Source organism: Pseudophryne corroboree, chromosome 1 (genome assembly GCF_028390025.1).
Source record: "Pseudophryne corroboree isolate aPseCor3 chromosome 1, aPseCor3.hap2, whole genome shotgun sequence".
NCBI classification, from domain to species: Eukaryota; Metazoa; Chordata; class Amphibia; order Anura; family Myobatrachidae; genus Pseudophryne; species Pseudophryne corroboree.
In genome coordinates, this window is record NC_086444.1 from 495,159,431 (window position 1) to 495,177,006 (window position 17,576).

Below are 17,576 nucleotides of genomic sequence, written 5' to 3' on the forward strand. Positions count from 1 at the left end.
GTAGGAGGAATAATGCCTCGATTGCTGTTTTTGATTCAGCCTCCAGCTTACAACTCCTAATGCAGATAGTCACACCACCCTGGATTTCAGCTGAGGTGAGACACTAAACTTTCCACTCTTGAAGGAAAATGGTTGCACAGACCCTGGAGCAATAGGGATGGGGGGTGGGGTTATGCATCCATTCATTCCTATGGGCGAACACCAGCTGCGAATAATCACTGCACATCATATAATGCAGATTACTGAGATGCATATGACTGTGTGTACGCATCGTGGCAACGATGAGGCTGGCTACATCTCTACACGGGCTTACCATACTATCCCTTTAAACCAAGACGCTCATGAATTACACAGGTTCTGTGGCTGAGTAAAACCAAATGAAATGCAGGCTTGTAGTCAGCCAGAGAGCCTGTGTAATCAAAGAGTGTCCCAGTTTAAAGGGATAGTATGGTAAGCCTAACAGCACTTGGTAGACAACATAAGTGCAGACTTGTAAACAAAAAGTAGGCAGGGTCCTGCTCATGGGAGCTTACTATCAATTTCAGAGCTTCTCAAACACAGTCCTTAAGGCACCCCAATTGTCCAGATTTTAAGTATATCCATGCTTGGCTACAGGTGACTCATGCCCCTTTTCTACCTGAGTACCGGGTCCGATCCGGGATGTTTAACCCGGCTACAACCTGTGTCGCCCCCCCCCCCCCCCCCCCCCCCGTTTCCACTGCACTACGACACGGGTTATTCCCGTGTTGGATCTGTTTCCACCTAACCCGGGTAAGCTCTGTAAAAGCCTATTGATGTCATTACAAATGGACTTTTTACTGTCTCATCAAGATGATGTCATAAAAATGACCAAAAGGGAGGGGTGGGGCTTGCTCACAGCATTGCAGCAATGGACGCCAGTGCAGTAGCTGTGTCTAGCATGGAATCGCAGACTGTTTGCAGTTTACTGCTGCTTATTTCTGCTACAGACAGCATGTGCCCAGCGTGTCTCCCAGGGATGACATCTTCCTGTGCCTCAGAAGCACCAATCAGCGTCTCAGAGCGTTACTCGTGTCTGAAAACACGTGTAATGACTGTTTCCACTGCACCGTTACCCGTGTCATTACAGTGTTCTACCCAGGTAGCTATCCGGGTAGGATTCCCGAGTCACTCAACCCGTGTTGACCCGTTTCCACCTACTAAAAACCTGTGTCGATGCGCGCCCCCGTGCAAAAACACGGGTAAAAAAAGCTAGTGGAAAAGGGGTATTAATTAGCACCTGCACCTCAGTCAATTTGATTTAACCATCTCTGCTGAGCCATGGATATACTAAAACCTGGACTCTAATCTATTTGGACAAGGGCAGAGCTGAGACATGGGGACTGATTCTGAGTTGGGAGCAAAGCAAAAAAGCATGAGGTGCAGATACAAACAGTATTTGCATTCAGGGTATATTATATACTGGCTGCATTTGCATGAAGCCCACAACATAGCTTTACTTTTACATGCAATTCAGATTTCAGCTAGGGCATGCCCCTCCCACACTTAATTCTCTCTGCACATGTTACATCTGCCCATCTACACTGCAGCATGGTTCTGCCCAGGTGCACAGCTTCTTTCTCTTTTTGCTTTATCCCACCTCAGAGTGAGCCCCAAGATGAGAAAGCATGCCTTATAGCAGATATAATAAAAGCAGCAGGTATTTATTACTATGAGTAAAATAATTGGATTAGGATCTACTGACATCGCAAGATATCAGAGCAAAATGATTGCCAAACATATCTTGGTCATTTAGTGAAGTGTAGTCTGATGATGTAAAATTGGATCGGAAAGGAACACTTACTATAAGGGGGTTAAACTGTTGCAAATGGCAAATTTACAATAACAAAAAACAAAACAAAAAAACAATATAAATTTCTCACAAGTAACACTGGGCCTAATTCAGACCTGATTGCAACAGCAAAAACAATTTTCTAATGGGAAAAACCATGTGCACTCAGGTGGGGCAGATATAACATGTGCAGAGAGAGTTAGATTTGGGTGGGATATGTTAAATCTGAAATCTAAATTGCAGTGTAAAAATAAAGCAGCCAGTATTTACCCTGCACAGAAACAAAATAACCCACCCAAATCTAACTCTCTCTGCACACGTTATATCTGCCCCTCCCTGCAGTGCACACGGCTTTGCCCATTAGAGAAAGGTTTTGCTGCTGCGATCAGGACTGAATTAGGCCCGTTATCTGTAGATAGAATAAGCAAAGGACATTATGGAGTTGACTGATAACAAATAATTTATCAGACTTATATTTCCCCCCTGTGTGTGGCTAAATTGGCAGCTGGCACACTGGGGAATTTGTTTTGCCAACTCAAGTTTTAATAGAATGAAAGTTTGAACTTAATGCACACGTGTCTTTTCCAACCTGTGTAATAATATATAACAACAGAGATACATTAATCCCATATATATATAGCACAGTGCAACACAGCTGGTCTTACTGCATATTACAGTCCCGACCAACTGCATAAACAACAAAAAATATCTGAACAAAACCCATGAGGCAAAATACTGGAGGGCTCTGCCCCGTCCTGGCACCACGTAAGCCAATAATAATTATTCTTTCCCAGTACTCCCACTTTGAATATTGTAATTAATATTGTTGTATTTACCTTGGCATCTTCCGCAGTTTTAAAATTGATTATTTTTCCAAACTCTTTGGCATGAAAAACAGATTTCACTCGTTCCTGAAGGATAAACAATTTAAGATGTAAGAAACAGACTCGTCATTTTAATCCATGCTGCGCCTAAGCAGTCTGCCATGCATCTCTTTGTAATGCACACTGTAGGTCTGGCCAGTTCTTAGAGGAAGTGGAGTCTCAGTGTTTGCATTCACTTGTGGAATTTTCATCCACTTTAAGCTTGTGATGTACAAAGAGCAGGTTGTACAGTAAACAGGCGCTGCTTTTCATTTGGAAATTTTACTTTACAATAGATCATCCTGGGCAAGGTTTTGCCAATAAATCACTAAGCAATTTCAGCCAATGTTTTATCTCAGTGCTGTGAAAATAAACACGTTCATTGAATAAGCCTCGGTCAAGTCCTTACATTGCATAGAAAGTCAACTTTCCATAAACTACTTTGATTTGAAGTTTACTGGTCCTCATGGATTAAGGTGGCTGACTCTATATTCATAAAAATGAATGATATTAATTCTCTAGGATATAGTAATGCAGTAAGGCATGCAGTGCTTTGTGTGACAGGACAGACTACAGTATATTGGCACGAACGCTGGTTTAGAACACAAATTGGTTACCTCCAACACGTCTCTGAGTGTACATCGACTGATTTAATTCAATACATGGACCTGACTGTTTTGTTGGGACCGTTCTCTGAGCGTTAAGACGCTGCAATCATTTTGTGCCATCTCTTCTAGGGGTAGACTCCTCCACCCAGAGTAAGCCTACGCAGTGCGCCTAAGATGGTTGCCACACCTAGTACCTTGTGAGGGTGGAATACACAACAAGTTTTACCTAAAATGCCTACAAATGCCTACTATTATGCTTACTCTGTGCTCTAGATTTTTCTTTATGTCTGTGTGGCTTATCTATTGCGGTCGACCTTCTGACCTGTTGACCTAGAACATATCGACCTAATGACCCTGTCAACCTAGAAACCCTGTCGACCTACTTACTGTCGACCAATAGTGGTCGACCCAAACAATGTCGACCTACTTACTGTCGACCTAAAGACCGGATCCCGTGTATTGGACGTTATGCACTATTATTGATTCACATATTTGAATTTTTGACCAGTTTTTTTTATTAGCTTATTAAGCACTTGTTAAAATTATATTAGAAATAGCACCATAGTCCTAGATCACACTTAAAAAAAAATATATAAAAAAATACGCGCACGCAGCACAGCGAGCTGTGGCTCTCCCTGTAATCAACTAACTTGTCTGGGTGCATGCACAATTTCAAACATACAACCCTCAGTGGTGTAGCACTCCTTGCAGTAATAATATCACACTGGCATCAGCATATTATACATCAACACTGCAGCCCCTGAAAATCTCAATGTATTTTATTGTGGCCGCTGAGATGCTCAATGTATATTATTGCAGCACTTAGGATGCTCAGTGTAATGTATGATAGTCACTGTAATTTACAGCAGCCCCTAGGATGCTCAATATATTATAAGGCGGTCACTGTGATGCTCAATGTACTGTTTAACGGTCACTAGAATGCACAATATACCGTATGCCAATTGCTGAATGCTCAATGTGTTTTATGGTGGATAGTGCTCCATGTACGGTTTGGCAGTTACTGAGATGCTCAATATATTATGTTTCAGTCACTGTAATGTTCAATATATTTTATGGCAGTCACTGGGATGCTTAATATGCTGTATGGAGGTCACTAGGATGCTCAATATACTGTATGGAGTTTACTGGGATGCTGAATATACGGTAGGTGGTAACTGGGATGCTGAATGTATTTTATGGCAACTCCTGTGATATTTTGTATGTTGGCCCCTGGGATGTTCAATATAATGTACATATGGCAGTCATTGGAATGCTCAATGCATTTTATGGAAGACCTTCTATGTTATGTTGTACCTTGTCATACATTAGGCTAAGGAATAACATGGATGTTGACAGAACCAAAAAGGAAATGGATCCTGTAAATAATATAGCCATGACTCTTCAGCATTTCAATGAACAGTTTGAATATTGAATAAACTTGCAGGACCAGACCTTCAGCAAAATATAACCAGATAAAAGACGCATTACGACCTCCCCTACATGCTAAGCATGCCCATTATGGAGACCGAGGAGACAAATACCCAGACACCAGCTCATGAAAAAACTGGCATGGGGAAAAGAAAACTTGTCTGGTGCAGAAGTATCTCAGAAAGGAAGGAATGAGGGAAATGTGGTGTATACAGTACGTAAGGAATCACCCCCACTCAACCTTCAGAATCTTCTAAGAGATATTTTCCCTGTTGTGTCTCGTCTGAGACTACAAACACAACTTTAGAAGTGTATTATGGATAGTTTGGTATGCTATCTTGCACAAAAGTAACTGTGTTCCAACAAGAAATTACATTTAGGGTTCCTTGTCTTATGAGTTGAATGTATTAACATAGAAAAAAAATCACTGGGGAAGAAGCAATGGAAGTTGTACTATACAGAAGCACTCTATATGGGAGTAATGCACCAAATGCACCACTCATTAGTTCTAAAGAATACAGCAAGTGGAAATAAAATGTGACTTGCTGAGAAGGTGGGACAAACAGAGCAGAAGTTAATGTTAGGCAGGTCAGCTGTTGCCAATTGTGGAGAGTAGGCTGTGACAAGCTGTGGAGACAGTCCACTTTGTGAGACCGTTTGTTGGAGTGACACATGAAAACACAAACCTATATCCATGGGTTGGGTTGTGATGCTATGGAGGGTCACAAGGGGGCAGGAGCTGCAGAGACATGGGAGAACGAGACTGAAGAGAACTGGGGGTAAGTGGCTGGATTGGGATGCGGTCAAGATCACGGCGGTCGGAATCCCGACACCGGGATCCTGACCGGCACAATCCCAACATATTTTCCCTCTGTGGGTGTCTGACACACATAGAGGGAGAATAAATTAGTGTGCCGAGCGTAGCGAGCGAGGCACCGTGCCCGCAGTGTGGCGCTCGCCCCCCTGTCGGGATGGTGCTGGTTCGGGATCCCGGTGTCTGTATTCCGACCTCTCGTAATCTCGTAATGATCCCGCTGGATTAGAAGGAAAAGGGGATAGTAAACTTTATTAAGGCACCAATTATAAAGGAACAATATTACTGATCCAAAAGGTATACCAAATTATCAAATACAATTTAATAATATCAAATGGTTTGATCAGGAAGGTTCACATTTTGCCCTTCACCAAAACTTCTGTCACTATGTACAGTATTAGGTGGCTGAACCGCTGTTATGTGTTGATGACATTTTCTCTCTGGACCATGGAGGCACAATTTCTCAGTGAATCCCTGTAAGATAATGTGCAGCTGGCAATGCTCATGACATTGCCTCCATGTTTTGAATCTATTAGTTGCAACTTCCAACTGATATGGAACAAAATGATATGCATCCTGTTCATGCTACATTAACCCTTAATGCAAACCTTAAGCAATGTAAATCTAATGGGACCATAGCATAGCTCCTAACTTTAGAAAGTTGGGAGGAGGGACACAGACGCGCACCTGACAATATGGGGCGTGGCCTTGCTGGTAGGGGGTCGTGGCCGCACGAAAGTGCCCCCCCCCACACCTTTTGCTGCTATAGGGGGCATGTCAAGCGCTCTGTGAGCTGCTGGCATGCCCCCTGTCCCTCTCTCCCAGTGAACAGAGGCTGCTTAGCAGAGCAGTGAGCGAGAGCGGGTCTCCCAACTGCCCACCCCCACGACAACGGGTGGGACAGTCCCAGGAAAACGGAACTGTCCCGCCAAAATCAGGACACTTGGGAGGTATACCATTGCATGCCAGGAGAAAACTGATAATCCCACACTGCCCATAATGATGGGAGATACTATTGCTGTTTATGACAATTGGTACTGAGCAGCAACATTAATTAGTGCTCTTCTAACTGCAATCATGCCTGGTAATACAAATGTATGATGAACACGCAGTGCGTTGAAACTATAACCTGCACTTTAACCACTTCATGACTGGAACGTGTTCCACTCTTCACGTCAAGGCCAGCTTTCATATTTTTGCAGCGTGCTTATTTTGAAAAATAGACGATAAATATAAGCGCCAGCAAAATAAGAAAAATTTCCTTTTAGATGAATCTGCCCCTCGTCACTTTTACGTTTGTTGTGAGACTACTGATCCCTATACTAACATGTATTTGGCTAGTTCTTTGCCGAGTACAGATTAATTTTTAACATTTTTTAAAATATATTTGATCATATTTCCAACACTTCTACTTGCCACTTATGTATGCTGTCCTGTAGTCATGTGCAGATTGTGCCAGTGTCGACAGCCAGCAATCGGCCATTAAGTGGTTAAAGTGACACAGGATGACAAATACTACAGATTATTTATAAAGCAGCTGCAGTTGGGAAAAATATTTATAAAATAAATTTTCCTAACGCAATTGGCAGGATGTAATAGGACCCCGGTTCTTGTGCGGGACAGACTCCACGCCTTTTCGCACATTAAAAGCTGTCAGTGTGTGTATATATATATATATATATATATATATATATACATACATACATACATACATACACACGTGACTAGGGTCCCCCGCTATTTTAACAACCACCACCACCAGGCTTTTGCACCGGTCCCGGTTCCAAAATTATGGGGGGGGAGAAAATGTAGGGGACCCCGTATTTTTGGAACCAGCACCAGGCTCCACTAGTCAGGAAGGTAATGACACAGCCCGAGGTACATGTTTAAATTGGCCCTTGAGGTCGAAACTTTACCCAACCAACTAGTCAGCCCTGGTCAGGAGGTTCCCTGGGGGTGTCCCCCCCTCCACAGCACCCAAGGCCGGGCTGAAGCCCGGGGCTATCCTCGATCCCCCCCCCCCCCCACCTCCCAGACGGTGGTTGCCAAGCTGATAACTTTCAAGTGTAAAAGTTAGAAATAAGATTGTTTTTATAGAAGAACTACAGGTCCCAGCAAGCCTCTCCCGCATGCTGGTACTTGGATAACCACAAGGGCCTGCTGGTGCCTGTAGTCCTAAGGTAAAATAAATATTAAAATAAAGACAAGACACAAAAAAAAAAGTATAGCTTTAATAAAACATACATGCACACTTGCAGTCACACATACTTAGCCATTCATATCCTCTTCTCCATGTAGAAGCCACTCTAGCTGTAAAAACAAACTAAAAAATCCATACTTATTCCCCTTTCAGACCACCTGAGGCGGGTCACACACGGGAGCTCCCATTGTGCGATTCACCTGAGGTGCCTCGCTGCCGCTGTCTGCATCCCTGCATATTGCAGAGTTGGGGACGTCAGTGGTGACGCGGCGGGGGGTCCAAGTGCCGCCCGTGCACACACAGTGAACGGGAAACGGGTCGCATTGACCCGGCTCCTGTTCACACCGCACAGTGAGCCAAGTTGAACACGAGTTTAACAGGGCTCGCGACCAGGGTTGAATACCGGGTTGCTCGACCCGGTATTTCAACCCTTGCACCTTTCAGACCGCACCTGAACACGGGTTATGCGCGCTCATGTGCCAATAACCCGTGTTCATGCTGCGCTAGGAGACCCATCAGCCAATCAGCTTGGGCTTCCTGAGGAGCTCCACACTGTAACTGAAAGGTTCTTCCACATACATCTATGTGGAGAACTCTCCATAGAAGTATAATGTGGGAACCGCATCATTATATGGTTAATCGCAAGCTTAACTGACGTGAACCACAAGCTTGACGTGTATTAGCCACAATTAAGCTTGTGGTTAACCACATAGTGCCGCGATTCCCATCATGTGCTTCTATGGTACCTTTCTCACCAAAGAAGAATATGGGGAAAGCCGTGATTGACAGTGCAGGAGCACGCAGCCAATCAGTGGAGCGCCTCTGGTGGCTCTCCTAGTAAAGAAGTCATGTAGAGGCCAGCATTCAGGAAAGGAGTTCTATGTGTACACACATAGATCTCCTATGTCCGTTGGTGTAGGTATAGCTTTTTTTAACCCCCTACATGCCTACTGTACTTTGAAATGAAGAGGACCAATCTACACTGAAATAGGTTTTTTTTTTTAAATTGTTTTTACAGGTTACGGTGGATTCTACTGGACAAGAGAACTGAAGGGGAATGTAGGTAAGTATGTGTGAGTGTCTGTCTGTATGTATGTTAGTGTGCAAGACTGTTTAATAAACCTTTACTTTCTACGGTGCGTGTATTGTCTTTTTAAATATTTTATTTTTACAGGAGGACTACAGGTAACAGCGTGCCCTTAATGGCCAGCATGCTGGTACTTGTAGTTCTCCAAGTAAAAGCATACAGAGGAAGCTTGCTGAGACCTGTCGTTCCACCTGGAAAAGACATTATTACTACTTACTTTTTACACTTTAATGCTATCAACTCAGCACCCACCCTCCAGGCTTGCCGAGGATAGCCTTGGGCTTCAGCCCCATCTTTGGGTGCCTGGAGGGGGCCTTTCATGGGGGTCCTCCCTCCCCCAGGGTACCCAGGCCAGGACTGACAAGTTGGGGGGGTAATGCTACAGCTGCCGGACCAATATAAACGCGTTCCCCGGCTGTGGCATTACCTCTCTGGCTAGTGGAGACCGGTGCTGGTTTAAAAAATATGGGGGACCCCTACGTCTTTTTCAGCATCGTGATTTTGGTACAAGGACCGGTCCAAGAGCCTGGTACTGGTTGTTAAAATACAGGGGAACCTCACAAATTTTTCCCCTGTATTTTTCCAACCAGGACTATGTTTCTGGGAGTTCACTACGATATGCCGGCGGCCGGGCTCCCGGCGACCAGCATACCGGCGCCGGGAGCCCGACCGCCGGCTTACCGACAGTGTGGCGAGCGCAAATGAGCCCCTTGCGGGCTCGCTGTGCTCGCCACGCTACGGGCACGGTGGCGCGCCACACTATTTTATTCTCCCTCCAGGGGGGTCGTGGACCCCCACGAGGGAGAATAAGTGTCGGTATGCCGGCTGTCGGGCTCCCGGCGGCGGTATACTGAGCGCCGAGAGCCCGACCGCCGGCATACTGAAGACCACCCGTTTCTGGGGGGAGACCTCACATAATTTTTTGTTTTTTTATTTGTAACTTATAATTAACTGTTACAGACAGAATCATGCACAGATTTCACTGATCTGTGTATGCTTCTGTCAAACTTGCCTATTAAAAGCTGGTCTATTTATAGGCGACTTTTTGGTTAGGTTTTGGGTGCGAGTTTAAAACTCACATCCTATTAAATTTGGGTGGGTTTAATGTTTTCCCATGGAAAACATCTTGATGTGCGTTTGCTTTATGCGACTTGTGGGAAACATGTGAGTCTGCATGCGCCCACATCATATTACATTGGGCGATTTTGCAAAAATGTGTGCATTAAGTGCTAAACTCGCACATTCTGTCAATTCGGACCGTATCACATTTGGCCAAACGTTGTTGTTGTTTTTTTTATAATTTAGTGAGAAGATGTTCTCTCTTTTATTTTTTAATTCAAGTATTTAAATAGAAAAATAAAGCCTTACTATACGGTACCTTTGCTTCAATGCGCAATCTTCTACCACTCACAATAGCCGGATCTTTGGTAAACTCATCAAAACTATACTGCCATTCACAAGTAAGTTGTCCAAATGTTCCTTTTGTAACAAATAAAATACCACTGGAAAAAAAAGTGAGATTATATAACAGTTAACAGGAGACTTGCAATTGGGCAATCACAACATCACGCCATGCAATTAAACTCCCTTTTCCCTTAAAAGAAAAAGTACACACAACTGAACATTAAACATGTATCAGAAAAGACAATATAATATGTGTTGCATTTAATGTGTAGAACAACAATCATTTTTATTCTGATTTCACATTTGTACATGTTTGCGGTTCATGGTTACCAATATTTTGGGCAGGTATTAACATTCATGAGAATTAATGAAAGCCAACATCCCATATTGCCAGGAAAATGTTCAGGGAGGGTTATTTATTAACATTGCAAGGTACAAATGTGCACTAAATCCACAGCAACCAATAAGTCATTTACTTCCATTGTTCAACTTGCATTAGACACATAAAAGCTAATTGCTAGTTGTCATGGTTTTGGTGCAGTTTTGCACCTTTGCGTAACGTTAATGAATAACACCCACCAAAGAGTACAGTAGTTGCACTACAATTAAATTTTGCCCCGGATTAGTCCATTACGGAGAGGTGTGCAATTCTGACTTGCATTACCATTCCATGCTATATTTATGTACAACATTACACAGAATTTACAGTCTGTGAACAGAGCTAGAACACTGATGATCTCTGTGGTCTGTGGTACAGCCGGGACAGAACTGGGAACAATAAAAACCAAATTGCGCATGTAATTGTAAAATATTTGTGCCAAATGTGGAAGGCAAAACGGTTTTGGCATTTTCACTCTTGATTACAATAAAATTTCTAAACTGATTGAGAAACAATTTAATTACTCCCCCACACTAAAAAAAACAAACATACAAACAACATACTTTTTCATCACCATTAACATATCCGTGTTATTGACCATTGAATGAGCAAAATATTTACATTTGGCAAATCTTCCATTTTCAATTTTCTACAAAAGAAAAGAAACAAGCAATTAGTGGCAGTCAAAATCTTGTGATTATCAAGTCTGAAAGTAAGTCATCACACTACTTTGGGAATAAAAATCAAGTCAACATTATAGCAAAGGATGAGTCCGCAACATTACTACATTCTAAAAAATTGCCACACAAACCAATATATCACTTATCTCGATATTGTACAGAAACACAAATTAAGCAGAAAAACAACAAAAAAACAAACAACACTTAAGTGAGCCGATGAAAAGTAAAATGCAGTAAAAATGCATATTTAATTAAAAGTGCATGATTATCCATATTTAAAATACATCCCACCATACTGTCACGCCTGTACGGAATTACTTGGAGGTTTCTGTGTAAAAAGGTTATTTATTTGGAATAAATTCATGGCATACTTTTTGACTGTTGTTTGATCCATAGGTTTGGCAGTACTCCTACTCAAGTAATAAAGGGACACATCATAGTCATCCCTTATGTTCTAGGGACATTAGGTCTGACTAGTACGCTATGTCAGTATTTACACAGTTGAGCGATTATTTGTTACTGCACATTTACAAAAAGCCAATTCAGCACTTACTGAGCACGCACAAACCAAGTTTTGTGGCGGCATTTACAACTTGGGCCTGATTCAGATGTGGTTGGAGGTGCTATTGCTGCTGCTTACATGGAAGCAGCAGCGATAGCACTAGCATGGTAAACGGTGGGCGTCGCAGCCCCCAAGCGGCAGCAGACTGTCAATCACTGACAAGTCTGCAGCCGGTCTCCTTCTGACATCACAGAACCATACTTTACATGTGCAGTACAGGTCCAGCGCATGCGGTAATTTGCGGCATGAGCCCCTCTACCGTTTGGACCTGAATCAGGCTCCTTGTCCGGAATGTAATGATCTGAGAAGAACACTGCAATTTCTGGGCATTCCTGGGTAGAGTTGGTGTGGTGGCCAAAAGTGAACACTAAAAGAGGCAGGATTTGGGGGGGTGTTGAGGGAGTGTCATTGGCGGGTTTATACTTCTGTCTGTGCTCGCTATCACAAAAACACAGTCCAGAGGTCATTTTTTTGTTTAAGGTGCAAGGTTGACTCTGCGCTATACAGATTTTACTCTAGCCGTCAAGGTGCGACTGATATTGAGCCGATGGTGGCGTGGCTTCAGTCTGCGACAGATGTCTGCTGTTCTCAGGAAATTAAAATGGGCCTCTCATACTTTGCATAGTCCACCTCATGCATGTATATACTGGCAAGGCTTACGCAGCCATTTGCACAATTCGTACATACTCTACGACCGTGATCGCATAGCCATCCACCTATGAATCAGGCCCAGTATACCTTGACACTTAGGTTGTCCAATTCATGCTTCAGTCCAACAGACAGTCTAAATATACTGCAGCTAATTACTGTAACTATGCGATCCTTTCGAAAACTTCTAATAGGTAGTACAACCTGTAAACAGCTGCTGGTTATTTATGGTACATGTTCCATATATTGGTGTGGGTTTCAGAGGTGCAGCTCACTTTTTCGTATCACAAGCTGGACAGCCCTTTTCTAGACAAACAATGATACCTTAGACACTTTCCTGACTAAGCCACCAGCTAAGGCCACTTGTTTGGCACAGGTTGTAGCATGCTTTGCTGCATACCACTCCTGTGCTTGAAACATATTCATTTGAAACAACTTAACTAACATATATATTGGCAGATGCTCAATTAGCTTAGTGATATCATTCAGGTGCTCGAAAGGGAGGGGTATTTCTAAGCCTGCAAAAAAAGGCATTTGTTTCCCCCAGCACCCTGAATGATAACCGTAACCAGATATAAATTCATTGGAATTCAAATGGAATTTATATCTGGTTACGGTTATCATTCAGGGTGCTGGGGTAAACAAATGCCTTTTTTTCTTGCTTAGAAATACCCCTCCCTTTCGAGCACCTGAATGATATCACTAAGCTAATTGAGCATCTACCAATATATATGTTTGTTGTGAGAGGCAGAGAGGTTCCTGCATTAGGAGGAGGTGCAGGCCCTGACATGCCACAGGGAGCATTATGGGGTTGCTCCAAGGTAGGTAGCTCTTAGCTTAGACATATTGTAGTAAGGAGCCATTATCATGTGCCTCCTTGCTGGTTAATCTTAGACCCAGATTGGGGTAATGGAGGTGTGAGGTGTGGTGCCTCTGGACTCGCTGAGCTGGATGGCCTTAGTGTGGCATACCTTTACATTCTATTAACACTTTTCACTTATTAATTTCTTAACACTATTTCTATTGCATTTCATTTTTGTATCACTTTCTCTATAGCTTCGGCTTCCAAAATACTAATTTATTAACACTATAGTTTTTTCACTGGTATGCTACGCTGGGCTTTCTGGCTTATGCTGGTGTTTTGGGGTGCCACACCCTGCACCTAGATATAGCGCTAGGGACCCCAAATATACAGAGACGCCTTGATGCGGCTTTGGGGCTTATTCACACATTTGCGCAAATATGTGTAACGAAGATCTCTGAATTCTGTTATCATTTGGAATTTATATCTGGTTACGGTTATCATTCAGCGTGCTGGGGGAAACAAATGCCTTTTTTTCTTGCTTAGAAATACCCCTCCCTTTCGAGCACCTGAATGATATCACTAAGCTAATTGAGCATCTACCAATATATATGTTTGTTGTGAGAGGCAGAGAGGTTCCTGCATTAGGAGGAGGTGCAGGCCCTGAGATGCCACAGGGAGCATTATGGGGTTACTCCAAGGTAGGTAGCTCTTAGCTTAGACATATTGTAGTAAGGAGCCATTATCATGTGGCTCCTTGCTGGTTAATCTTAGACCCAGATTGGGGTAAAGGAGGTGTGAGGTGTGGTGCCTCTGGACTGGCTGAGCTGGATGGCCTTAGTGTTGCATACCTTTACATTCTATTAACACTTTTCACTTATTAATTTCTTAACACTATTTCTCTATTTTAATTGCATTTCATTTTTGTATCACATTCTCTATAGCTTTGGCTTCCTAAATACTAATTTATTAACACTATAGTTTTTTCACTGGTATGCTACGCTGGGCTTTCTGGCTTATGCTGGTGTTTTGGGGTGCCACACCCTGCACCTAGATATAGCGCTAGGGACCCCAAATATACAGAGACACCTTGATGCGGCTTTGGGGCTTATTCACACATTTGCGCAAATATGTGTAACGAAGATCTCTGAATTCTGTTATCATGTGGAATTTATATCTGGTTACGGTTATCATTCAGGGTGCTGGGGGAAACAAATGCCTTTTTTTCTTGCTTAGAAACAACTTAACTAACATGCTTACTTTTTAGCTCAAGGAACTAAACAGGTTCAAAACAATTTGCAAATCATTTGTGTGGTATGTAAGTAAAAAAGAAAAAAAAGGAGTTACCTTTTCAGCATATCTGACAATAAACCGAAGAATGATTGATGCACCTTTCTTTGAAAACGTGCATTATTTTTTACATTAGATCATATATGATGAGAAATATTATCAGTTTTCAAATGTTTTTAATTTTGTTACTGGACCATCTTTAACATTCCTTTAGGGCCTCCTTATAACTTCCTTTGGATTAACCGTTCCGGGTGAGTTTTTAATTTTCAAAAATGTTTAGAATGAACCATGTATTTTCTTCTTCTGAAATTATAATAAAATCATCTGCCCCATTTGTAGTGAGGCTTTATTCACATTACATTGACAGGAAACATACAGAAATAGTATGCATTGCACATATATAGCTAATCGTGAAGCAGTTAGTTTCCCGGCTGTCGGGATCCTGGTGGTCAGGATACAGACGCCGGAATCCCCACTCAGGGGGTGGTCCACGTCACCCTCTGAGGGGAGATAAATGAGCGTGGCGAGCAAAGCTAGCCCACGATGGAACACACTGCGGTTGCCATCTGGGTCCCGCCTGTCGGGATTCTGGCTCTGGTCTTATGACCGTTGGGATCCCATTCTGAATCCTAATATCTAGTACAAGCATGGTTCTAAACAGAGCAGTGCTTATTGGTGCTGATCACTAGTGGGCACTCACTCACACTTTCCTCATAATTATAGAGCCTTAAAACAGCTTATGAACAAGAATACATAAAAAATATCCCTCTGAGGTTTTACAAATTATTATTTATGCAGTGCCAGGAAACTAAAGATTATGGTAGAAACACAGAATAGAGAGAATGTGCAAACATCCTAGCATCCAAGAGTTAAAGCTAAACTCACAGCTCCAGCACTACGAAGCAGCAATATTGATTGCTCAACATTACCTTTAAGTTAAAGCAAAAATATAAGCTATGAATGCATTTTATCTTAGCATGATGCCCAATTAAGTCAAAGGGGCATGTATGAGCAATGCATTTAAAACGGCAATAGTGTTCAAAGCCAAACATGGAGTGTTTGAATAGTATTGACATTTTAAATTTCCTGAATTAGCACTCACATAAGCCACAGCTTGCTTACTAACTTTACACCAGGCAGTCTTACAAAATCTATATACAGTAATGTAATGTTCTGTGTGCAATAATTATTTTATCATCAATAGTTTTTATTGAAAATATTAAAATGTTTAAATAAGGGGCAAAGGGGTACACAAAAGGTAGGGGGGTACACATGAAAACCCGCCATATAATACAGAAAATTCAAACATCATAGCAGTGTGTGAAAGCATAATAAACCAAAACAGAATAAAATACAACTGCAAAAGGAAGAACTGCTTTCATTTAAACAAAACAGAAGCGGATCTGACAAATGAGGTTTATGCAGTAGGAAGGTACCCTCACCATTATATAACCCAACATGGGGATTTCTGACGGGGTAGAACCTGGGAGGGGTAGAGATGTATAAGTGTAGGTTCAGGGCTCTGAACTAAAATAGGATTTTAATTACCTACTGGTAAATCCTTTTCTCGTAGTCCATAAGGAATATTGGGGAGAATTAATGCGATGGGGTATAGATGGGGTCCAAGGGAGCCGGTACACTTTAAATTTTTTCACTGGGTGTGCTGGCTCCTCCCCTCTATGCCCCCTCCCACAGGCAGTTATAGGTAAAACAGTGCCCGAAGGAGAAAGGACATATATGAGAGAAGGAACATTAAAACAATGAGTGGTGAGATTTATACACCAGCACACCACGAACATACAACAACCGCTGAACAGGTAACCAAATAAAAGAGAACTTGCAGAAAAGTCAACGCATTGAGGTGGGCGCCCAATATCCCTTATGGACTACGAGAAAAGGATTTACCGGTAGGTAACTAAAATCCTATTTTCTCTAGCATCCATAAGGGATATTGGGGAGACTTAGTACGATGGGGACGTCCCAAAGCTTCCAGAACAGGCGGGAACGTGCAGAGACTTCTACAGCACCGCCTGCCCAAACTGGGTATCCTCTTTGGCCAGGGTATCAAATTTGTAGAACTTCACAAAAGTGTTCTTCCCCGACCAGGTAGCAGCAAGGCCGAGACTCCACGGGCAGCCGCCCAGGAAGAGCCCACCGATCTTGTAGAATGGGCCTTCAGACACTTAGGAACAGGTAAGGCTGCCGACACATAGACCTGTTGGATAGTAAGCCTAAGCCAACAAGCAATGGACTACTTTGAAGCAGGACAACCCTTTTTCTGTGCATCATAGAGCACGAACAAGGAATCTGTCTTTCTGATCCGAGCCGTCCGCTTGACATACATCTTCAAGGCTCGCACAGAATCCAATGCCTCCGGAGGAGCAGAAGCGTCAGAACTTGATGGAACCACAATAGGTTGATTCAGGTGAAACGCAGAGACAACCTTCGGCAGGAACTGCTGTCTAGTCCTGAGCTCCGCTCTGTCCTCGTAAAAGACCAGGTAGGATTTTCACATGACAAGGCCCCAATTCTGAGACACGTCTAGCAGAAGCCAGGGCCAGTAACATCACCGTCTTCCATGTGAGGAACTTGTCTTCTACCATCATCAGAGGTTCAAACCAGGATGACGGTAGAAATTCCAACACCACATTAAATTCCCAGGGTGTAGTAGGCGGCACAAAAGGAGGTTGTATGTGGAGTACCCCTTGCAAGAAGGTCTGAACTTCTGGCACCAGTGCCAATTTCTTCTGGAAAAAAATAGAGAGAGCTGAAATCTGGACCTTAACGGAACCCGGACGTAAGCCCTTATCCACACCAGCCTGCAGGAAACGTAAGGAACGTCCCAAGTGGAACTCTACAGGCGGATACGTGCGTTCCTCGCACTAGGGGCTAGATGTATCATCACTTAGAAAGTGATAAAATGGAAAGTGATAAAGTACCAGCCAATCAGGTCCTAACTGCCATGTCACAGGCTGTGCTTGAAAAATGGCAGTTAGGAGTT

The 17,576-nt window shown here is 42.9% G+C and overlaps 1 protein-coding gene across 1 annotated transcript in view; it reads right to left on the reverse strand.

Moving 5' to 3' along the window:
* Positions 1 to 17,576, reverse strand: part of VPS13A (vacuolar protein sorting 13 homolog A) — a 747,194-nt gene that overhangs the window by 7,699 nt on the left and 721,919 nt on the right. Inside the window, exons 69-71 of the mRNA XM_063913834.1 lie at positions 11,157 to 11,242; positions 10,189 to 10,312; positions 2,647 to 2,721 (exon numbers count right to left, since the gene is read on the reverse strand). Coding sequence (XP_063769904.1) covers positions 2,647 to 2,721; positions 10,189 to 10,312; positions 11,157 to 11,242 — 285 coding nt within the window. The remainder of the gene's footprint in view (positions 1 to 2,646; positions 2,722 to 10,188; positions 10,313 to 11,156; positions 11,243 to 17,576) is intronic.